The sequence below is a fragment of the Ranitomeya imitator genome, chromosome 5 (assembly GCF_032444005.1).
Source record: "Ranitomeya imitator isolate aRanImi1 chromosome 5, aRanImi1.pri, whole genome shotgun sequence".
Lineage (NCBI taxonomy): Eukaryota > Metazoa > Chordata > Amphibia > Anura > Dendrobatidae > Ranitomeya > Ranitomeya imitator.
Genome location: NC_091286.1, coordinates 112,387,770 through 112,412,475, shown reverse-complemented (window position 1 = coordinate 112,412,475; position 24,706 = coordinate 112,387,770). Strand labels below are relative to the sequence as shown.

At 43.2% G+C, this 24,706-nt stretch overlaps 1 protein-coding gene across 1 annotated transcript in view; it reads right to left on the bottom strand.

Annotated features, from left to right (window-relative positions):
* The window catches only part of HNRNPLL (heterogeneous nuclear ribonucleoprotein L like), a 99,108-nt gene that overhangs the window by 40,452 nt on the left and 33,950 nt on the right, over positions 1-24,706 (bottom strand). Inside the window, exons 2-6 of the mRNA XM_069769082.1 lie at positions 22,075-22,193; positions 17,325-17,562; positions 7,804-7,889; positions 4,869-4,965; positions 4,717-4,789 (exon numbers count right to left, since the gene is read on the bottom strand). Coding sequence (XP_069625183.1) covers positions 4,717-4,789; positions 4,869-4,965; positions 7,804-7,889; positions 17,325-17,562; positions 22,075-22,193 — 613 coding nt within the window. The remainder of the gene's footprint in view (positions 1-4,716; positions 4,790-4,868; positions 4,966-7,803; positions 7,890-17,324; positions 17,563-22,074; positions 22,194-24,706) is intronic.

The following is a 24,706-nucleotide window of genomic DNA, read 5'->3' as shown; positions in this document are numbered from 1 at the left end:
AAGGGTAAAAAGATATTTTAAAATGAGACGATTATGTATATACAGATGATTACAAATAAAAAGGGATTAAAGATGAAAAAAAACACTTACAGTTCTCTCATATTTCAGATCATGGCATACCATGTGGCTGGGGGAGAGGCAAACATCAGAATGCATCGGAGCAGCTTGCAGAGCTGCTGTTGGCTCTTTTCCTGGGCACAAAACTAGTGAAAAAGGAGCTCTCACGGTCTTATACCCTCTGGTAGGGACATCACTGAGTAGGTGGAGCCATGAGTGATGACGGAATTACCATTGATCTTGTTTGTTTAGCGACTAGCATTCTATTAAGGCCAAACATGACCTGGCTATACCACGCGGGTAAGCAGTAATTCGTTTCTTGGATACACAGAGTGATGGCCCGACCGATGCAGAGGCCAAATATGCATTTGTCCTGCTTGCAGACTTAAGCTGTACGATTATGTACCACCAGTTTAAAAGAAAAGAAGAGCTTTCTATGCAACTGAAGAGGGGGGTACCTTCTAAAAAATTACTCAGAACATGGCATTGTTACATTATTGTGGCAATCTCTATTACTATTTAAGGACTAAGTTGGCCATAGCCAGCACTTCCTCTGACGAAGCTGCACCACAGCGACAAGCGTGGGGCCTTACCACACCCATCCTCCTTCCCCACCGCTTGCTCCTTTTCATCTGAGGGCCCCCCCCCCCCCCCCTCTGCAGGCATCTCTGCATCTTCTGAGGATTTTTAGGACATGCTTTCTAAGCATTTGTTTGGATAACCTCCAGGCTTCTATGTGGCAAGGTTGGCTCTATTTGGTACTGGGAATCTTGCCTGCCTTTATCTTTTGATCCTCTTAAGGTACCGTCACACTAGACGATATCGCTAGCGATCCGTGACGTTGCAGCGTCCTCGCTAGCGATATCGTCCAGTGTGACAGGCAGCAGCGATCAGGCCCCTGCTGTGCTGTCGCTGGTCGGGGAAGAAAGTCCAGAACTTTATTTGGTCGCTGGACTCCCCGCAGACATCGCTGAATCGGCGTGTGTGACACCGATTCAGCAATGTCTTCACTGGTAACCAGGGTAAACATCGGGTAACTAAGCGCAGGGCCGCGCTTAGTAACCCGATGTTTACCCTGGTTACCATCCTAAAAGTAAAAAAAAAACAAACACTACATACTTACCTACAGCCGTCTGTCCTCCAGCGCTGTGCTCTGCACTCCTCCTGCTCTGGCTGTGAGCGTCGGTCAGCCGGAAAGCAGAGCGGTGACGTCACCGCTCTGCTTTCCGGCCGCTGTGCTCACAGCCAGTACAGGAGGAGTGCAGAGCACAGCGCTGGAGGACAGACGGCTGTAGGTAAGTATGTAGTGTTTGTTTTTTTTTACTTTTAGGATGGTAACCAGGGTAAACATCGGGGTACTAAGCGCGGCCCTGCGCTTAGTTACCCGATGTTTACCCTGGTTACCAGCATCGTTGGTCGCTGGAGAGCTGTCTGTGTGACAGCTCTCCAGCGACCAAACAGCGACGCTGCAGCGATCCGGATCGTTGTCGGTATCGCTGCAGCGTCGCTAAGTGTGACGGTACCTTTACTCTATTGTGTCCACATTTTTTCACAGTGCCCTTCTTCTGTCATTAATCCCTACTACACATAATCGGGGGTGGTGGGTGGATTGGTATTGCCTACCCTGGTTACTGCATGGGACCTTCTCTTTTTTGGGGCCTGATACTCACAAGGCAGTAATGGGGACGCCCATCTATTGCCTTTTATGTGTCCTTTTTTTTTTGGTTCTTTATTTATCTCTGTCATATACATTTTTGTATGGTTATTTATTTATATTGCCATTCGTCTGTTGTCTAATTTTGTTGGATGTATTGTGTTTTCATAGGGCACTTCTATAGGTATAGATCATCCTTAAACGGATTGGGGTGTCATGTGGTTTTTAGATGTTTTTATAATGTTTTGTGCTACGTTTACAATAAAGTGGTCCTTGTTAGGTCTTATTACATCAGTGCACAGTGCATATACATTGCTTTCTCTCCATTTTGTCATGTTCTCCATCTATGCATTTTTGGAGCACCCTGATTTTTATTGAGCATGTATTTAATTTTATATTATAGCGCATCCAGTACCTTGCCTTTTTTCACAGTATATGGAGCAAGAACACAACATCCATATACTGTGTAGAGGTTGTTCTACACAGTATAAGGTACTGCAGCTCAATCCACATACACAGTATACAGAGCTCATGTGTATGGAGCGATAGTGGTACTGGGTATAGGACCCCCCATCAATCTGGGTGTCCAAAATCATGGGTCACTGTCATTATTGTGATAAACTAAACAAAGCCTGCAATTTTAGCAGTAGTCATGAAAACAGATTTAGCCATAACTTTAGAATAGAGATTGCACACGATGTACAAAGAGTCTGAATCAGCTCCAGGAATCTATTCTTACATTAGACCTCGGCACAAGGACCAATGTCTGCATTGCTAACCCACCCTGCAGCTGTAGGGAGCAGGGACGTGACTGTTAGGCTACGTTCACATTAGCGTTGCGCCGCCCTGCGTCGGCGACGCAACGCGCGACGCATGTTAAAACGCGCGCAAACGCGCGCAAAAACGCGCGCGTTTTGCGACGCGTGCGTCGTTTTTTACAAAAATCGGACGCACAGAAAATGCAACTTGTTGCATTTTCTTGCGTCCGACGCTAGCGTCGGAAACGACGCACGTGGCGAAAAACGCCACCCAAAAAACGCACGCGTCCCCTATGTTAAACATAGGGGCGCGTCGCCGCTGCGTCGCCGCTGCGTCGCCGACGCAACAGCGGCGCAACGCTAATGTGAACGTAGCCTTAGGCAAGTATCTGAGCAATCAGATCTGACAGCAGAACGTTTTCACAGTGCAGTACTCAGTCTTTCCTATTCTAGAAACATGCTCACATCATAGGGGATAGAAAATATATGCAGACAGAATGGGGAACCATAGTATACATGAAGCAATAATCTCACCCACTCAATCTCCACTTACTTAATATGTAACACATAAGAGGTCTGACCAAGGCTACTAAAATCCACACAATTATAAATAGACATGTACAGTACTTTTAATCAGTGCTAATGATGTGCTTGTTATTCCTTATGTCGTCGTTCAAACTAAGTGTAAAGGGAGATTTGCAAGTCATGAAAACCACAGAGTAATAGGGATCTTGTGAAATGCATTTCACAACAAACTTAAAAGGTCCCCCAGGCAGGCCTGCATACAGGATGTTAATTACATCCATATACACGTTACATTTTCCAATGAGGACCTGTCACTTGCTGAAAAAAAAATGGAGTTAAATATCTTGTAAAAAACATTCCAGAGCTCTCCTGATTTTGAGCTGTGTTGCTCCATAGAAGAGATATTAACAACTGTTGCTTTTGGAGTGTATTATGTGAAATCTCTGCTTTGCATTCAAACTCAACGCTTTTTCAGAGTTTTTCTTAGGACAAGCGAATTCACTCCTCCCTTCCCCTTCCAGATGCTGCTAATCACAGCTAGGCAGCGTTTGGTACAGCTATACCAGCTGTGACTGGCAGCATCTGGGGAGAAAGCATACACCGCAGAGAAGACTCTGAAGTAACGCCCAGTTGGACTGCAAGCAGAGATTTCACATACTGCATTACAAAAGCAACAAATGTGAATATGTCTGCAATGGAGTGATGCAGGGCAAAATGGAAAAGAGTGGTAGAATTTGGGGGAACTCGGGGAGCTTTACAAGGTATTTAACTCTTTTTTTTTAGCAAGTGACGGTCCTCTTTTATGGAATTACTGGACAGTAGTTGCTAAGTTGAACAAGCTTTTGAAATCTTCAAGTATTTGTGAAGGTTGCCTTAAATATAGTATTGTTATCAACAGTTACTGTATACAGAACGCTCGATATCACATTATAGTGGGTTTACATTACATTACCCAGGCAGCCCAATTGAAGAGACAGTGACACCATAGAAATTATACAGTACAAAATATCCCCTCATTTATAGAACATGTATATGGGCTCATTTTGTCTGTATTATTGAACGTACACAAAGTAAGATCCTATATATTAAAAGGATTGCACAGCTGGAAAGTCCTGAGTGAGAAGATCTGCCATTCCTCTAATGTCCTGAAAAGGATGATTTGCACTCACATTACTTAAGTCAATGTGCATCCAGGTGACAGCTTTCATGGAGCAATGACACCATATTCAATCCTTGCAAGTATGCAGAGGGCTTTCCCATGTCCATCTCTAGGAGCCTGTGGTGATGATGATGCATGCAGAATGCAGTCAGTGAGTTGCAAGTCTGTGGTTTTAAGAAGAATATTTCCCGAGAGCTGATGCCGATATGATGCATGAAGAGTCAGCCTGTTGGATGATCCTCCGCTAGACTTCTGAATGCCGTGTTCAGCCGGAGAATAAAGTCTTGTCCGATGAGATGCAGTGTGCAAGTTTATGGATTGTTAGTACATTCCTTCCCTCAGTATACAGATAGAAAGCGAGGGGGAAACGGGGAATAGATCTGTTCAGAGAAACGGTACTGCAGGCATGTCAGCATGTGGGGCTTCTCTTGGTATCTGAACGTTCACCACGTGGGCAGGTTCTAAACTAAGACCTTTAAGAAGGAAGCTATCTTTGATCTTAACCAGAATGGAGCCATACCCAACATTTACCCATGTCTGAAACAAGATTATAAAGCTCCTACCTGGTCTGTTCAAGTAGGGTTTGCTGTAATCCCAACTATCATTGTCGTTCCGAATAACATTGAGACGAGTGGGCTGTGAGCAATGAAACAAATGGTTAATGCCACTGCAGATGTGGAAACTGGAAAATATATAGACCGTGAAGAAGACTTACCCTGGCGTATTCTATTTTTAGTGTGCAGCATCCCGCATAAATGTCGGCTCCATTCAATGCAGCTTTGGCCTTCTGGGCACTGTGCACCGTCTCAAATGTCCAAAGGAGTTAAGGAACATGGATGCAGATAAATGCTTAAACTTACACAAAACAAAGTTAATGTCAAGCAATAATTCATGAACACCAAAAATTGCAATGTAATCAATCCTGGTGAATGATAAAAAGTGCTATATCATTAAATATGAATCACATCTACGGTTGGAAGAAGAAATAAAAAAGATAAGAATAGCCCACGTTAATCAATATCTTTCCCTCTAATGGCCTGGGTGTGGAATAGAAGCTGGTTACTGCAGCCCAGATTTTGCCAATGGATGGCACAAAGATGATTTTGCGTTATGCCCATCACAGAATACTGTAGGTGGCTCCAGTAAACAGTGCTAGGATTCTACACCTTTCCCAGTTCTAAAGGAAGTAATACTAGCACACGGCTCATAAAGCAATTCTCTAAAACAATCAGTTTCTTTTGAGTTCCAACCCATTAAAGAAAATTTATCACCTTATATTTGCATCCACATCCAAGAGCAGCATGATGTAAGTGCAGGGCCCCAGATTCCAGCGACGTACCACTTTATGGGCTATGTGTTGTATTTTTTATAAAATCACTGTTTTAATTTGTTGCAGATCTCTCTCTTTGAATGCGGAGCTCTGCATAACCCCGCCCACATCACTGATTGGCAGCTTTCTGTGTACATTGTGCATGACAGGTTCCCTTTAATAAAATGAAATCAAAACGTGCCACCTCTAAAATCTGGGAATGGGACCTCCGGTCTGGGAGAACAAGCCACAATGATACGGACTGAGGTTCTGTCCTCTCCTTCAAGAGAAAAATAAAAGGGCTGGCCTCTCCTGCAGTAAGAGAAACCAGGTCAGATATAGCAAAGAACAAACAACATGGGGTGAGGAGTGTTGAACCAAGGTATGATACCGCTCAACAAACGTCACCCAATCATAAAAGAGCAATCTAAAATGCGCATGTGTGCACGGGACAGATAGATGTGGTCTTAAAAATTATTACAGGTATAGAACCATTCCTTTATTTTTTGGAGAGTGAAACAAACCTATACACACACCTCTAGAGTCAAAATAGTGTCAGACCCTCTAAATTAAGAGAAATGGTGACATGTAGCAATAGGTAGGTTAGAGGTATAGGAGCTTTCCTTTTCTCCCGTTCGGAAAGTGGAACTCTAGAGGCAAATAAAGACAATGTGTCGACCCTAAAGATAATAGGTAAAAACAACAGTAAGTATTAGTCAGGTGTGAAAGTCTGTAAATTGGAACATTCTCACCAGTCCAGTGGTGCACTTGCACCAGGGGAGTATGTCTTTCTCCCTGGTTGCATCTTCCAGAGGAAAGCAGGGACAGCCAATATCCCTGTCAGTCCCTATGGGGATAGTTGTAAGCTAATCCCAACACTCCCACCAGTCCACAGGTACCCCTAGGCTGAAAAGCCCTGCACTCTCCCTTATAGTTCTTCAAGAGAAAACTGTTCCACCTCCTTCAAGTTAGATGGTTTAATCTGGTCAAAGCAACCTTTAAGCCTGACCACAGATTTTCAATTGGATGAAGGTCTGGGCTTTGACTAGGTCACTCCAAACCATGCTTGTTTTGCTCCTCTGCAGCTCCTACTGGGTTCCCCCTTTGGTCGCTGTGCTGTCTCTCTGATTAATGCCCTCCTTGCCCGGGCTGAGAGTTTTGGTGGGTGGCCCTTTCTTAGCAGGTTTGTTGTGGTACTATTTTCTTCCCATTTGATGATAATGGATTTGATGGTGCTCCATCGGATCATCAGAGATTGGGTTATTTTTTTGTAACCCAACCCTGTCTTGTCCTTTTCAATAACTCTGTCCCTGACTTGTTTGGAGATCTTCTTGGTCTTCATGGTGTTTGGTTAGTGGTCCCTTTTGCTGGTGTTGCAGCCTCTGTGGCTGGTAAAGTGTATATACTGACAGCCATGTGACACTTAGATTGCTCACCGGTGGACGTCCTTTCACCAAGAATGTGACTTATGAAGGTAATTGCTAGCACCAGAAATATGCACATGCCAATTTTTAGTTATTTGATCCCATAAATGTAATTTATGCCTACATTTTCCTCACTTCCCCAACTTAGACTATTTAGTGCTGATGCATCACATACAAATCGGATTACAAAAATATTTAAACACAGATTGTAATGTAACAAAATAGGGAAAAAGCCAAGGGGGTGAATACTTTTGTTAGCCACTGTATCAAGTAGAAGATTATTATTATGGTTACCCCATGTGTAAGAAAGCAGTTTAGACAAGTTTATTGTACAAAAAAATAAAAATAATAATATATTGACAAGTTGAAACAATGTGTAAGCAGACCCTAAAGGGTAAATGTTGCTAGCTATATTATAGCAATCAAAGTGGGATACGGAAGATCAAGCTTCATAGGCCTTAGGACAAAGATGCATTCTCACAAATACACATGTCTTTGGTATAAAAACAGTTATATCAGCAAAATAAAAAGACTGGGTAGGCAATAATGCACTACTGTGGCCCCATGGGATGTGTTTGCTGTTAGTGACAAAGACCTCAGGGGAACACAAGCTGATAATAAGCACCTGCTCACCCCAGGTAATGGTCACACAGGAGCGCACCTAAATGCTGAGCTATCTGCCTCACCTTAAAAGACATTCACGTTCTCAATGCATACAAATCTGCTCTTACCTGGGTTATGTAGGCATTGGGGCATCATTCCTACTCGTGCGTTTGGATGTAAATACATGGGCTGGTTAATATTTGTGGAATTTATTCTTAACTGTGGAAGAAAGCTGTACGAGTGTGCAGACCTACTATTTGTCTTGCTACCGCCAAATAATGTGAAAAATTGATCTCCACCCGTATAAAGGATATTCCACCATGGCTTGAATTCCATTTCTTTTAAAAATCACTATGCGTTCCACTTTTCCTACAGGATTGCAGACAGAATAAAGTACATCCTAAACAAAATAAAAACAAAAGTTTTAAAAACACATACCGTAGCTATACAGGTCCTTCTCAAAAAATTAGCATATAGTGTTAAATTTCATTATTTACCATAATGTAATGATTACAATTAAACTTTCATATATTATAGATTCATTATCCACCAACTGAAATTTGTCAGGTCTTTTATTGTTTTAATACTGATGATTTTGGCATACAACTCCTGATAACCCAAAAAACCTGTCTCAATAAATTAGCATATCAAGAAAAGGTTCTCTAAACGACCTATTACCCTAATCTTCTGAATCAACTAATTAACTCTAAACACATGCAAAAGATACCTGAGGCTTTTATAAACTCCCTGCCTGGTTCATTACTCAAAACCCCCATCATGGGTAAGACTAGCGACCTGACAGAGGTCAAGAAGGCCATCATTGACACCCTCAAGCAAGAGGGTAAGACCCAGAAAGAAATTTCTCAACAAATAGGCTGTTCCCAGAGTGCTGTACCAAGGCACCTCAATGGTAAGTCTGTTGGAAGGAAACAATGTGGCAGAAAACGCTGTACAACGAGAAGAGGAGACCGGACCCTGAGGAAGATTGTGGAGAAGGACCGATTCCAGACCTTGGGGAACCTGAGGAAGCAGTGGACTGAGTCTGGTGTGGAAACATCCAGAGCCACCGTGCACAGGCGTGTGCAGGAAATGGGCTACAGGTGCCGCATTCCCCAGGTAAAGCCACTTTTGAACCATAAACAGCGGCAGAGGCGCCTGACCTGGGCTACAGAGAAGCAGCACTGGACTGTTGCTAAGTGGTCCCAAGTACTTTTTTCTGATGAAAGCAAATTTTGCATGTCATTCGGAAATCAAGGTGCCAGAGTCTGGAGGAAGACTGGGGAGAAGGAAATGCCAAAATGCCTGAAGTCCAGTGTCAAGTACCCACAGTCAGTGATGGTGTGGGGTGCCATGTCAGCTGCTGGTGTTGGTCCACTGTGTTTCATCAAGGGCAGGGTCAATGCAGCTAGCTATCAGGAGATTTTGGAGCACTTCATGCTTCCATCGGCTGAAATGCTTTATGGAGATGAAGATTTCATTTTTCAGCACGACCTGGCACCTGCTCACAGTGCCAAAACCACTGGTAAATGGTTTACTGACCATGGTATTACTGTGCTCAATTGGCCTGCCAACTCTCCTGACCTGAACCCCATAGAGAATCTGTGGGATATTGTGAAGAGAAAGTTGAGAGACGCAAGACCCAACACTCTGGATGAGCTTAAGGCCGCTATTGAAGCATCCTGGGCCTCCATAACATCTCAGCAGTGTCACAGGCTGATTGCCTCCATGCCACGCCGCATTGAAGCAGTCATTTCTGCCAAAGGATTCCCGACCAAGTATTGAGTGCATAACTGAACATTATTATTTGTTGGTTTTTTTGTTTGTTATTAAAAAACACTTTTATTTGATTGGATGGGTGAAATATGCTAATTTATTGAGACAGGTTTTTTGGGTTATCAGGAGTTGTATGCCAAAATCATCAGTATTAAAACAATAAAAGACCTGACAAATTTCAGTTGGTGGATAATGAATCTATAATATATGAAAGTTTAATTGTAATCATTACATTATGGTAAATAATGAAATTTAACACTATATGCTAATTTTTTGAGAAGGACCTGAATGTATATTATTTACGGATATACATAATGGATGAATAATGATCAGTTCCTTTCCTATCCCAACTTTCGCACATATATTCTATTTACACACACACACACAATACTGAGCATCAATTAGTATACCACAGATTTGTCAGAAAACCTTTAGTTTCTTTTCAGAATCAACATTTTATTTGGGATGCATACCATACTACAAAGTACTCCCACAAATGTGGCCGATTGATTGCAAACAACATTTGTTATTTTGCACACCCAAAAAAGTAGCTTGCCTAACAAATTCATTCACTCTTCTTAAACAAAGAAAACCCCTTCCCATTTCATGCTCTCAGCAATGGCACCACATGGAAGAGAAATGTTAGAAGACCAGAAAAAGAAAATAACTTCTTTACACAAGAAAGGTAAAGACTATAAGAAGATCAGAAAAGCTTTACTTAACAGTCAGAATACTGTAGCAAAAGTGATACAAACGTTTAACAAAGTTGGAACTACAATCATCCCACTCCATGCCCTTGGTAGACGTGCACTTTTCCAACACGACAATGATCCAAAACACACATCTAAGGCCGGGTCACACTTGCTAGTTCAATACGAGAAACTCGCACGAGTCTCTAGCATCAAGTCCCAGCACTGCCGCCGGCACTCGGGATCAAAGCTTGCGGCTGCATGTATTTCTATGCAGCCGCATGCTCCAGACCCGAGTGTCGGGGGCAGTGAGGGACTTGATGCGAGAGACTCGTGCGAGTTTCTCGCATTGAACTCGCACGTGTGACCCCGGCCTAAACGTCGCTGTCGCATTTATGAATAAAAACAGGGTGAGAAGGGACTCAGTGGCCAAGTATGTCTCCTGATCTGAACCCAATCTAAACACCTATGTGGATTTCTGAAGAGGCAAGTTGAGTATCAACCTCCATCTAGCATCCAGGCTCTAAAAGAGCTCCGTTCTTTAACCCCTTCCCGACCTTTGACGCCACGTAGGCGTCATGAAAGTCGGTGCCAATCCGACCCATGACGCCTATGCGGCGTCATGGAAAGATCGCGTCCCTGCAGATCGGGTGAAAGGGTTAACTCCCATTTCACCCGATCTGCAGGGACAGGGGGAGTGGTAGTTTAGCCCAGGGGGGGTGGCTTCACCCCCTCGTGGCTACGATCGCTCTGATTGGCTGTTGAAAGTGAAACTGCCAATCAGAGCGATTTGTAATATTTCACCCATTATAACGGGTGAAATATTACAATCCAGCCATGGCCGATGCTGAAATATCATCGGCCATGGCTGGAAATACTAGTGTGCCCCCACCCCACCCCTCCGATCGCCCCCCCACCCCCCCGATCTGGCCGGTACACTGCTCCGGCTCCCCTCCGCCCTGTGCTCCGCTCCCCCCCGTGCTCGTGTCCGCTCCCCCCGTGCTCCAATCACCCCCCCGTGCTCCAATCACCCCCCCTGCACTCCGATCCACCCCCCCCGTGCTCCGTTCCACCCCCCCGTGCTCCATTCCAGCCCCCCCGTGCTCCGTTCCACGCCCCCCGCGCTCCGTTCCACCCCTCCCGCGCTCCGATTCCCCCCCCCCGTGCTCCGATCCCCCCCCCCCCGTGCTCCGATCCCCCCCCCCGTGGTCCCCCCCCACCCTATCATACTTACCGATCCAGCCGTGGTCCCGTCCGTCTTCTCCCGGGCGCCGCCATCTTCCAAAATGGCGGGCGCATGTGCAGTGCGCCCGCCGAATCTGCCGGCCGGCAGATTCGTTCCAAAGTGCATTTTGATCACTGAGATATAATCTATCTCAGTGATCAAAATAAAAAAAATAATAAATGACCCCCCCCCTTTGTCACCCCCATAGGTAGGGACAATAAAAAAATAAAGAAATTTTTTTTTTTCCACTAATGTTAGAATAGGGTTAGGGTTAGGGGTAGGGTTAGGGTTAGGGGTAGGGTTAGGGGTAGGGTTAGGGGTAGGGTTAGGGTTAGGGGTAGGGGTAGGGTTAGGGGTAGGGGTAGGGTTAGGGGTAGGGTTAGGGTTAGGGCTAGGGTTAGGGCTAGGGTTAGGGTTAGGAATGTGCACACGTATTCTGGTCCTCTGCGGATTTTTCCGCTGCGGATTTGATAAATCCGCAGTGCTAAACCGCTGCGGATTTATGGCGGATTTACCGCGTTTTTTTCTGCGCATTTCACTGCGGTTTTACAATTGCGATTTTCTATTGGAGCAGTTGTAAAACCGCTGCGGAATCCGCACAAAGAAGTGACATGCTGCGGAATGTAAACCGCTGCGTTTCCGTGCAGTTTTTCCGCAGCATGTGTACAGCGATTTTTGTTTCCCATAGGTTTACATTGAACTGTACACTCATGGGAAACTGCTGCGGATCCGCAGCGTTTTCCGCAGCGTGTGCACATACCTTTAGAATTAGGCTATGTGCACACGGTGCGGATTTGGCTGCGGATTCGCAGCAGTGTTCCATCAGGTTTACAGTACCATGTAAACATATGAAAAACCAAATCCGCTGTGCCCGTGATGCGGAAAATACCGCGCGGGAACGCTGCGTTGTATTTTCCGCAGCATGTGAATTCTTTGTGCGGATTCCGCAGCGTTTTACACCTGTTCCTCAATAGGAATCCGCAGGTGAAATCCGCACAAAAAACACTGGAAATCCGCGGAAAATCCGCAGGTAAAACACAGTGCCTTTTACCCGCAGATTTTTCAAAAATGGTGCGGAAATATCTCACACGAATCCGCAACGTGGGCACATAGCCTTAGGGTTAGGGTTGGAATTAGTGTTGTGGTTAGGGGTGTGTTGGGGTTAGGGTTGTGATTAGGATTATGGCTACAGTTGGGATTAGGGTTAGGGGTGTGTTGGGGTTAGTGTTGGAGTTAGAATTGAGGGGTTACCACTGTTTAGGCACATCAGGGGTCTCCAAACGCAACATGGCGCCACCATTGATTCCAGCCAATCTCGTATTCAAAAAGTCAAATGGTGCTCCCTCACTTCCGAGCCCTGACGTGTGCCCAAACAGTGGTTTACCCCCACATATGGGGTACCAGCATACTCAGGACAAACTGCGCAACAATTACTGGGGTCCAATTTCTCCTGTTACCCTTGTGAATCTAAAAAAATGCTTGCTAAAACATAATTTTTGAGGAAAGAAAAATGATTTTTTATTTTCACGGATCTGTGTTGTAAACGTCTGTGAAGCACTTGGGGGTTCAAAGTGCTCACCACATATCTAGATAAGTTCCTTGGGGGGTCTAGTTTCTAAAATGGGGTCACTTGTGGGGGGTTTCTACTGTTTAGGCACACCAGGGGCTCTGCAAACGCAACGTGACACCCGCAGACCATTCCATCAAAGTCTGCATTTCAAAAGTCACTACTTCAATTCCAAGCCCCGGCATGTGCCCAAACAGTAGTTTACCCCCACATATGGGGTATCACCGTACTCAGGAGAAACTGGACAACAAATTTTGGGGTCAAATTTCTCCTGTTACCCTTGGGAAAAATAAAAAACTCTGGGCTAAATAATTATTTTTGAGGAAAGAAAACGTATTTATTATTTTCACGGCTCTGCATTATAAACTTCTATGAAGCACTTGGGGGTTCAAAGTGCTCACCACACATCTAGATAAGTTCCTTTGGGGGTCTAGTTTCCAAAATGGGGTCACTTGTGGGGGGTTTCTACTGTTAAGCCACATCAGGGGCTCTGCAAACGCAACGTGACGCCCACAGAGCATTCCATCAAAGTCTGCATTTCAAAACGTCACTACTTCACTTCCGAGCCCCGGCATGTGCCCAAACAGTGATTTACCCCCACATATGGGGTATCAGCGTACTCAGGAGAAACTGGACAACAACTTTTGGGGTCAAATTTCTCCTGTTACCCTTGGGAAAATAAAAAATTGCAGGCTAAAAGATCATTTTTGAGAAAATAATTTTTTTTTTTTTTTTCATGGCTCTGCGTTATAAACTTCTGTGAAGCACTTGGGGGTTCAAAGTCCTCACCACACATCTAGATTAGTTCCTTTGGGGGTCTAGTTTCTAAAATGGTGTCATTTCTGGGGGATCTCCAATGTTTAGGCACACAGGGGCTCTCCAAACGTGACATGGTGTCCGCTAATGATTGGAGCTAATTTTCCATTTAAAAAGCCAAATGGCGTGCCATCCCTTCCGAGCCCTGCCGTGCGCCCAAACAGTGGTTTACCCCCACATATGGGGTATCAGCGTACTCAGGACAAACTGGACAACAATATTTGGGGTCCAATTTCTCCTATTATCCTTGGCAAAATAGGAAATTCCAGGCTAAAAAATCATTTTTGAGGAAAGAAAAATTATTTTTTATTTTCATGGCTCTGCGTTATAAACTTCTGTGAAGCACCTGGGGGTTTAAAGTGCTCAATATGCATCTAGATAAGTTCCTTGGGGGGTCTAGTTTCCAAAATGGGGTCACTTGTGCGGGAGCTCCAATGTTTAGGCACACAGGGGCTCTCCAAACGCGACATGGTGTCCGCTAACAATTGGAGCTAATTTTCCATTCAAAAAGTCAAATGGCGCGCCTTCTCTTCCGAGCCCTGCCGAGTGCCCAAACAGTGGTTTACCCCCACATATGAGGTATCGGCGTACTCGGGAGAAATTGCCCAACAAATTTTATGATCCATTTTATCCTACTGCCCATGTGAAAATGAAAAAATTGAGGCGAAAAGAATTTTTTTGTGAAAAAAAAGTACTTTTTCATTTTTACAGATCAATTTGTGAAGCACCTGAGGGTTTAAAGTGCTCACTAGGCATCTAAATTAGTTCCTTGGGGGGTCTAGTTTCCAAAATGGGGTCACTTGTGGGGGAGCGCCAATGTTTAGGCACACAGGAGCTATCCAAACGCGACATGGTGTCCGCTAACGATGGAAATAATTTTTCATTCAAAAAGTCAAATGGCGCTCCTTCCCTTCCGAGCCTTACCATGTGCCCAAACAGTGGTTTACCTCCACATGTGAGGTATTGGTGTACTCAGGAGAAATTGCCCAACACATTTTAGGATCCATTTTATCCTGTTGCCCATGTGAAAATGAAAAAATTGAGGCTAAAAGAATTTTTTTGTGAAAAAAAAGTACTTTTTCATTTTTACGGATCAATTTGTGAAGCACCTGGGGGTTCAAAGTGCTCACTATGCATCTAGATAAGTTCCTTGGGGCGTCTAGTTTCCAAAATGGGGTCACTTGTGGGGGAGCTCCAATTTTTAGGCACACGGGGGCTCTCCAAACGTGACATGGTGTCCGCTAAAGAGTGGAGCCAATTTTTGATTCAAAAAGTCAAATGGCGCTCCTTCCCTTCCAAGCCCTGCCGTGCGCCAAAACAGTGGTTTACCCCCACATATGAGGTATCAGCGTACTCAGGACAAATTGGACAACAACTTTCGTGGTTCAGTTTCTCCTTTTACCATTGGGAAAATAAAAAAATTGTTGCTAAAAGATAATTTTTGTGACTAAAAAGTTAAATGTTCATTTTTTCCTTCCATGTTGCTTCTGCTGCTGTGAAGCACCTGAAGGGTTAATAAACTTCTTGAATGTGGTTTTGAGTACCTTGAGGGGTGCAGTTTTTAGAATGGTGTCACTTTTGGGTATTTTCAGCCATATAGACCCCTCAAACTGACTTCAAATGTGAGGTGGTCCCTAAAAAAAATGGTTTTGTAAATTTCGTTGTAAAAATGACAAATCGCTGGTCGAATTTTAACCCTTATAACTTCCTAACAAAAAAAAATTTTGTTTCCAAAATTGTGCTGATGTAAAGTAAACATGTGGGAAATGTTATTTATTAACTATTTTGTGTCACATATCTCTCTGGTTTAACAGAATAAAAATTCAAAATGTGAAAATTGCGAAATTTTCAAAATTTTCGCCAAATTTCCGTGTTTATCACAAATAAATGCAGAATTTATTGACCTAAATTTACCACTAACATGAAGCCCAATATGTCACGAAAAAACAATCTCAGAACCGCTAGGATCCGTTGAAGCGTTCCTGAGTTATTACCTCATAAAGGGACACTGGTCAGAATTGCAAAAAACGGCAAGGTCTTTAAGGTCAAAATAGGCTGGGTCTTGAAGGGGTTAAAAATTGAAAAAAAAAATGTGTGCTTCAATATGTCGCCAACATGTTTTTTCCATGCCTAGAAGAAATGGTGCTCTGCTTAAAAATCATGGAGGTCATACAAAATACTAGATGTAGTAGATTTTGATGTGGGGTTTATTCATTCATTCATTAGGGCAGCACGGTGGCGCAGTGGTTAGCACAGCAGCCTTGCAGCGCTGGGGTCCTGGGTTCTAATCCCACCCAGGACAACATCTGCAAAGAGTTTGTATGTTCTCTCCGTGTTTGCGTGGGTTTCCTCCGGGCACTCCGGTTTCCTCCCACATTCCAAAGAGGGATTCTAGATTGTGAGCCCCATCGGGGACAGTGGTGATAATGTGTGCAAAACTGTAAAGCGCTGCGGAATATGTTAGCGCTATATAAAAATAAAGATTATTATTAAGATTATTATTTTTGAATCAACTAATTTTAGTAAAACTGACAATTTTGTAATAGAAGTTATATTAACCTTACTGTCATTTAAGTGTTAAAAATATTTCTATGAAACTCAATGTTGACAAAATCTGGAAAAAATGCTCGTGTTCTTTCAGATGTTTTTTTTTTTTTTTTTTAAACGGGGTGTACTCATTTATGCTGCACAACTTGTATATAATATCTCCATGTGCTGCACACACACAACACAATTAAACGATTGTAACAAATCTTACATACAATAAAATTAAAAGTACATAGAAATCGCCAAGAAACAGTCCATGCAAACACAAAGTATACTCAAGGTAACTAAACACTGCTCCCAAAAATGCAATAAACAAAAAGAAAAACAAGCTAAACTGGAGTCATAAGGTCTCCCAATCAATATAATGCTTAGGCTGATATAGATAATCACAAGTCACTCACTCTTGCAAATAGCCACATGTTCTGCACCCCAAAATGCGGGTCACATGATGACTGCAAGGTGGCACTGCTGTGCAGGCGACAACGTGGCACTGCTGTGCAGGCGACAACGTGGCACTGCTGTGCAGGCGACAACGTGGCACTGCTGTGCAGGCGACAACGTGGCACTGCTGTGCAGGCGACAACGTGGCACTGCTGTGCAGGCGACAACGTGGCACTGCTGTGCAGGAGACAACGTGGCACTGCTGTGCAGGAGACAACGTGGCACTGCTGTGCAGGAGACAACGTGGCACTGCTGTGCAGGAGACAACGTGGCACTGCTGTGCAGGAGACAACGTGGCACTGCTGTGCAGGCGACAACGTGGCACTGCTGTGCAGGCGACAACGTGGCACTGCTGTGCAGGCGACAACGTGGCACTGCTGTGCAGGTGGCACTACTGTGGCTGTGTAGGTGGCACTACCGTGGAGGTGACAACAGGGCTGTGGAGTCAGAGTCGGAGCCCATTTTGGTGGATTCAGAGTCATGAAAATTGATAATTCGGAGGTTTGGCTTACCGACTCCAGAGCCCTATGTTACAAGGTGGCACTGCTGTGTAGGTGACACTACTGTTTAGGTGACAAGGTGGCACTGCTGTGTAGGTGACACTACTGTTTAGGTGATAAGGTGGCACTACTGTGTAGGTGACTAAATGTAAACCAGTCTGCTGTGAGGGCGTCACACTGGGCATACCTTCTCGAGTTAGCACAAGACAATAGTGCAGCTCCCGGGAAGCATGCCACTGTTGATAAATGGTATGACACACAAATTGGTGAGACTTACCACTGTAATCGGATAGAGGGGATTTTGGATGGAAAGAAGAAGAACTTTATTCCCACCAGAGGGGTCTTCAGTGTTTGCTGGTCTTGTAATCCTTTTACTTGTGGAATAGTTGAAAAATGCCTGTTGTCCTGCTATGTAGACTGGCTCATTGCTGGCAAACGTCACACACTTCTTTGAAAATTCTGTATCTTCAAATTCAACTAGAGCTTGCCGCTTGAAAGGCATCATCATCACATAGCTAAAGAAGGAAAAACCCCAAAACATAGCAGTAAAAATCTGCATTTGATTTAAGAAACGATTCCTTTACTAGTGAAGGCCTGATACAAAAAGACAACAATATGCAGACAGCCATAATATATTGCAATATAGACGTATTGCAGTGTACTATATTAGCAGTCAATATTTGCAAGTTACATGATCAAATCCTCTAGTGCCACTAGATATGGGACAAAGGTTAATATTAAGAGATAACTTTGGTATTGCCATATTACTGACAAGCAGAATAAAGTTAGCATATCCTTTACTGTTAAAACAATACACTCAACGCCCCAAAAATGTGATAAAATTGATCCATTGCACTGTACTAAAAAAACTGTGATATCATTTATTATTATAAATGACTGTCCAAATGATGCCATTAAAAATTACAACTCAGTTTGCAAAAACAATCCTTCAAGTTTGCAGACACATGGACAGGACTGGACATGACAGGACATAAAGAAGTCAGGATGACCGCTACAGTCGCATGTAATAGTTTGGGCACCCCTGGTCAACATTGCTGTTATTGTGAACAGTTAAGCAAGTTGAAGATTAAATGATTTCTAAAAGGCCTAAAGTTAAAGATAACAGATTTCCTTTGTATTTTAGGCAAGAAAAATAAAATATATTGTTATTTTTTACATTTTAAAAATCACAAAAAGGAAAATGATGCAAAAGTTTGGGCACCCTTAGAGATTTGTGTCCTCAAATAAGGTCTGAAACCTTGGTCAAAGTTAAGTGGCCTGTTAGGATTATGGCTTATTCCCCATCATCGTTAGGAAAGGCCAAATAATGCAAATAATGCAAATTTCGCAGCTTTATAAAAATCCAGCCTCCTCTAACCTTGTGCCAAAAAACAGCAGCCATGGGATCTTCCAAGCAGCTGCACAGCACTCTGAAAATGAAAATGGTGCAGGCATACAGATCAGGAGAAGGTTATAAGAAGATAGCAAAACGTTTTCATGTAGCTCTTTACTCAGTTCAGAATGTAATTAACCCCTTCCCGACCTTTGACGCCACGTAGGCGTCATGAAAGTCAGTGCCAATCCGACCCATGACGCCTATGTGGCGTCATGGAAAGATCGCGTCCCTGCAGATCGGGTGAAAGGGTTAACTCCAATTTCACCCGATCTGCAGGGACAGGGGGAGTGGTAGTATAGCCCAGGGGGGGTGGCTTCACCCCCCCCCCCCCCCGTGGCTACGATCGCTCTGATTGGCTGTTGAAAGTAAAACTGCCAATCAGAGCGATTTGTAATATTTCACCTATTAAAACTGGTGAAATATTACAATCCAGCCAGCGTTTTCCGCAGCGTGTGCACATACCTTTAGAATTAGGCTATGTGCACACGGTGCGGATTTGGCTGCGGATCCGCAGCGGATTGGCCGCTGTGGATTCGCAGCAGTGTTCCATCAGGTTTACAGTTCCATGTAAACCCAAATCCGCTGTGCCCATGGTGCGGAAAATACCGTGCGGAAACCCTGCGTTGTATTTTCTGCAGCGTTTTACACCTGTTCCTCAATAGGAATCCGCAGGTGAAATCCGCACAAAAAACACTGGAAATCCGTGGTAAATCCGCAGGTAAAACGCAGTGCCATTTACCCGCGGATTTGGGGGGTCTAGTTTCTAAAATGGGGTCACTTGTGGGGGGATTCTACTGTTTAGGCACACCAGGGGCTCTGCAAACGCAACGTGACGCCCGCAAACCATTCCATCAAAGTCTGCATTTCAAAAGTCACTACTTCCCTTCTGAGGCCCGACGTGTGCCAAAAACAGTGGTTTACCCCCACATATGAGGTATCACCGTACTCAGGAGAAACTGGACAACAAATATTGGGGTCAAATTTCTCCTGTTACCCTTGGGAAAATTAAAAAATTCTGGGCTAAATAATTATTTTTGAGAAAAGAAATAGTTTTTTTTAATTTTCATGGCTCTGCGTTATAAACTTCTGTGAAGCACTTGGGGGTTCAAAGTGCTCACCACACATCTAGATTAGTTCCTTTGGGGGTCTAGTTTCCAAAATGGGGTCATTTGTGGGGGATCTCCAATGTTTAGGCACACAGGGGCTCTCCAAACGTTACATGGTGTCAGCTAATGATTGGAGCCAATTTTCCATTTAAAAAGCCAAATGGCGTGCCTTCCCTTCCGAGCCCTGCCGTGCGCCCAAACAGTGGTTTACCCCCACATATGAGGTATCAGCGTACTCAGGACAAATTGGACAACAACTTTCGTGGTTCAGTGTCTCCTTTTACCATTGGGAAAATAAAAAAAATTGTTGCTAAAAGATCATTTTTGTGAATAAAAAGTTAAATGTTCATTTTTTCCTTCCATGTTGCTTCTGCTGCTGTGAAGCACCTGAAGGGTTAATAAACTTCTTGAATGTGGTTTTGTGCACCTTGAGGGGTGCAGTTTTTAGAATGGTGTCACTTTCAGGTATTTTCAGCCATATAGGCCCCTCAAACTGACTTCAAATGTGAGGTGGTCCCTTTTGTAAGTTTCGTTGTAAAAATGAGAAATCGCTGGTCAAATTTTAACCCTTAGAACTTCCTAGCAAAAAAAAATTTTGTTTCCAAAATTGTGCTAATGTAAGGTAGACATGTGGGTAATGTTATTTATTAACTATCTTGTGTCACATAACTCTCTGGTTTAACAGAATAAAAATTCAAAATGTGAAAATTGCAAAATTTTCAAAATTTTCGCCAAATTTCTGTTTTTATCACAATCAAACGCAGAATTTATTGACCTAAATTTACCACTAACATGAAGCCCAATATGTCACGAAAAAACAATCTCAGAACCGCTAGGATCCGTTGAAGTGTTCCTGAGCTATTACCTCATAAAGGGACACTGGTCAGAATTGCAAAAAACGGCCAGGTCATTAAGGTCAAAATAGGCTGGGTCATGAAGGGGTTTGAGAAATGGCAGTTATCAGGAACAGTGGAAGTCAAGATAAGGTCTGGTAGACCACGAAAAATTTCAATGAGAGCTACTTGTAGGATTGCTATAGAGGCAAATCCTCTATGCTTGTCTGCAAAAAACCTTCAGAAAGATTTAGAAGTCTCTGGAGTTGTAGTACATTGTTCTACTGTTCAGAGACACCTGCATAAATATGGCCTTCATGGAAGAGTCATCAGAAGAAAACCTCTCCTGCGTCCTCATGATAAAATTCACCATTAGAAGTATGCAAAAGAACATCTGAACAAGCCTGATGCATTATGGAAACAAGTCCTGTGGACCGATGAGGTTGCAATAGAACTCTTTGGCGACAATGATCATAGGTATGTGTGGAGAAGAAAAAAAAAGTACAGAAATTCCAAGAAAAGAGCATCTTGCCAACCATTAAGCATGAGGGTGGATCAATCATGCTTTGGGGTTGTGTTGCAGCCAATGGCATGGGGAATGTTTCACGGAAAAAGAGAAGAATTGATTCAATGAAATTTCAACAAATTCTTAATGCAAACAGAATACAAACTGTAAAAAAAAAGCTGAAGTTAAAACCAAGATGGCTTCTACAAATGGATAATGATCCTAACCACACATCAAAATCCACAATAGACTACCTCCAAAGGCGTAAGCTGAAGGTTTTACAACGGCCCTCACAGTCTCCTGATCTGAACATCATTGAAAATCTGTGGCTATACCTCAAAATAGCAGTGCATGCAAGACGACCTAGGAATCTCGCAGAACTGGAAGAATTTTCTAAGGAAGAATAGATGAAAATCCCTCAAACTAAAAAAATAGACTCTTGGCTAGCTACCAAGTGCATTTACAGTGATATTTGCATAAGGGGGTGCTAATAGGTACTACCCATGCAGGGTACACAAACTTTGCATCGGCCCATTTTCTTTTTGTAAGTTTTAAAATGTAAAATATGAAGAGGTTAGAGGCTGGATTTTAATAAAGCTGAGAAATTTGCATCACCTGGCCTTTCCTTATGATGATGGTGAACAAGCCATAACCCTAATAAGCTAATTAAGGTCTGAGTCCTCGGTTAATGTTATCTGAGCTCACGAATCTCCAAGGGTGCCCAAACTTTTGCATCAGCCCATCTTCCTTTTGTAATTTTTAAAATGTCAAAAATTATTTTTTTTCCTAAAATACAAAGGAAATGTTTCATCTTGAACTTTAGGCCTTTTAGAGATCATTTAATCTTCAAATTCCTTAACTGTTCACAAGAACAGTAGTTTTGACCTGGGGTGCCCAAACTTTTCGATGCCACTGTACCTGGATTGCTGTTAGTGGCTACATTACGCCATAATAAAGGTGATGTGATCCTACTATGTCCCACAAGTTGACGTAACTGAGTCAGTTGAGTTTGCAGAAGTTCAGCTGCTTTAGATTTCTTGTGAACAGAGGGAATGAATCATGACATGACCACACTGCCTTTTTCCTGTAGGGTGATGTAGCATCCCCATACTGTGCTCGCGCGCATTGTACCTCAAGGCTGCATTCGATCACTGTTGAATAATATTTAAGACAAATATGAAGCCTACCATATGGTGCCAAATTTAGAGAGCGCCTCCACCAGGTCAGCCTCCACCACAGACTCACAAAGCCCTCGAACATGAACTACTGGAGAGACTGATACTTTGTGATGGTTTCCACCTCCATTCTGTGGATAAAGAAAAAAAATAATTGAAAATTATTACAGCAAAACTGAATCACTTTCACGTGTCAGCTTTGGGTATGTACACACAGTTTTTCTAATGTGGCTTTTTCTTGCAGAAAATTCATATCCAAAAAACATGTCTTACAGCTTTTTTTTGGAAGTGTCATTTTGTGACTTATTTACTTTTTAGCATTTTTGATTCAGTGGTTAAATTTAAACATTTCTTTACAAGCAGAAAAAGAGTGGACGTGCTCTTTGCGTGCTGAAACCACCCAGTGCTAAATGCACAATAGCCAGGGTTTCAAGTTGAGATTGATGGGAAGTTTATTCAAAGAGTATTTGAAGTGATGTTTGATGTAAAAAAAATCCATTCTGAATCCACGACAAAAAAACACCGTGTGAACATACCATAACAAAACCTGAATGCTACTGACTAGTTGGAAGACAGCAATTCAGACCACCTGTCCAATCTGTAATAAGCCCCCCATCACAACACCTGTGTTACGATACATCTTGTGATGACAGGGATAGACTTCCCATCTGATGATGCTCCTTTAAGCAGAGCAATGTAACTGTACATGGGACTAATACATACATATCATGATTCATTCTTAAGAAATATATATTATGCTAGATGGAGGGTGGTAATGTCATGATGGGGGCAGGCTTTGCAGCGTTGAGAATCTCTTGTCTATGTCTGACCATGTACAGAACATACCACAGCTCCGGGGCAGGGGAGGAAGCAAAAGACAATACTGACATTAAAGCAGGAGATCACAGAGGATACATTTTGTGAGGTAACATATTGTTTAAAAACAGTCAGTGAAATATTTTACCTGACAAAATGAATCCTCTGATCCCCTGCTGTAGATGTGGTATGCTCCGTACACGGTCAGACACAGTCAATTTTTAAAAATGAACTAGTTTGTGGGAAAACCCCTTTAATGTGACTGGCTTCCTCTGCCTGTAGACATGTCGCGCATCTACTGCCGGGATCAGCCGAATGATTCACTGCACCTGTGCGGAATTCGCGCAGGCGCAGTAAATCAGGCCGCCGCCATCTTTGTGCAGACAGATAGCGGTGGTAACATTAGAATTGCGCATGCGCTCCTCTTGTACAAAGATGGCAGCGGTCAGTGAATCATTCGGCTGATCCCGGAAGCGGCGTGTTTGCGATAGTGTTCCGCTGGTGGTACCGCGCAAGAGGTTGGCACCACCAGCAGTTTCCATATTGGGACACTTGGGTGTCCCAATATGGCAGTCAGTGAACTTCCGCCGCTTGGAATTCTGGGATCCGGACACATCTGGACGGAACAGGATGTGAAGACATTACAAGGTTAAGTATATTTTAAGATATACATACATACACACAGTGGTGTGACAAGGTGTTTGCCCCCTTCTTGATTTTCTATTCTTTTGCATGTTTGTCATATGTAAATGTTTCAGATCACCAAACAAATTTAAATATTAGACAAAGATAACACAAGTAAAATCAAAATACTGTTAATAACAAAGACCTTAATTTATAAAGTATAAAAGAAATACAAACCTACAGGGCCTTCTGTGAAAAATTGATTGCCCCCCATAAACACAAATTAACTGTGCATTATTACATCTTTGGGAACCTGAGTTCAAACTCCCTTGCCACACCCAGGCCTGATTATGCCACACCTGTTATCAATCAAAAAATCACTTAAATAGAACCTGCTGAAAAAGTGAAATAGATCAAAAGATCCTCAAAAGCTAGACATCATGCCGTGATCCAAAGAAATTCTGGAACAAATGAGAAACAAATAATTGAGGTTTATCAATCTGGAAAAAGGTTATAAAGCCATTTCTAAAGATTTGGGACTCCAGCGAACTACAGCGAGAGCCATTGTCCACAAATGGCGAAAACATGGAACAGCTGTGAGCCTTCCCAAGGGTGGCCGGCCCGGCCAAAATTACCCCAAAAGCACAGCAACGATTCATCGTGTCACAAAAGACCCCACAACAACATGAAAAGAACTGCAGGCCTCACTTCCCTCAGTTAAGGTCAGTGTTAATGACTCCAACATAAGAAAGAGACTAGCAAAAATGACCTGCATGGCAGAGTTCCAAGACGAAAAGCACTGCTGAGAAATAACAACATAAAAGCTCATCTTAGTTTTGCCAGAAAACATCTGGATGATCCCCAAGACTTTTGGAAAAATACTCTGTGGACTGACGAGGCATATGTCCCATTACATCTGGGGTAGAAGTAATACAGCATTTCAGAAACGGAACATCATACCAACAGTAAAATATGGTTGTAGTAGTGTGATTGTCTGGGGCTGTTTTGCTGTTTCAGGACCTGGAAGACTTGCTGTGGAAAATAGAACCATGAATTCTGCTGTCTACTAAAAATCCTGAAGGTGAATGTCCGGCCATCTGTTTGTGACTTCAAGCTGAAGCGCACTTGGGTTATGTAGCAGGACAATGATCCAAAACACACCAGCAAGTCCACCTCTGAATGGCTTAAAGAAGTTATCCACAAT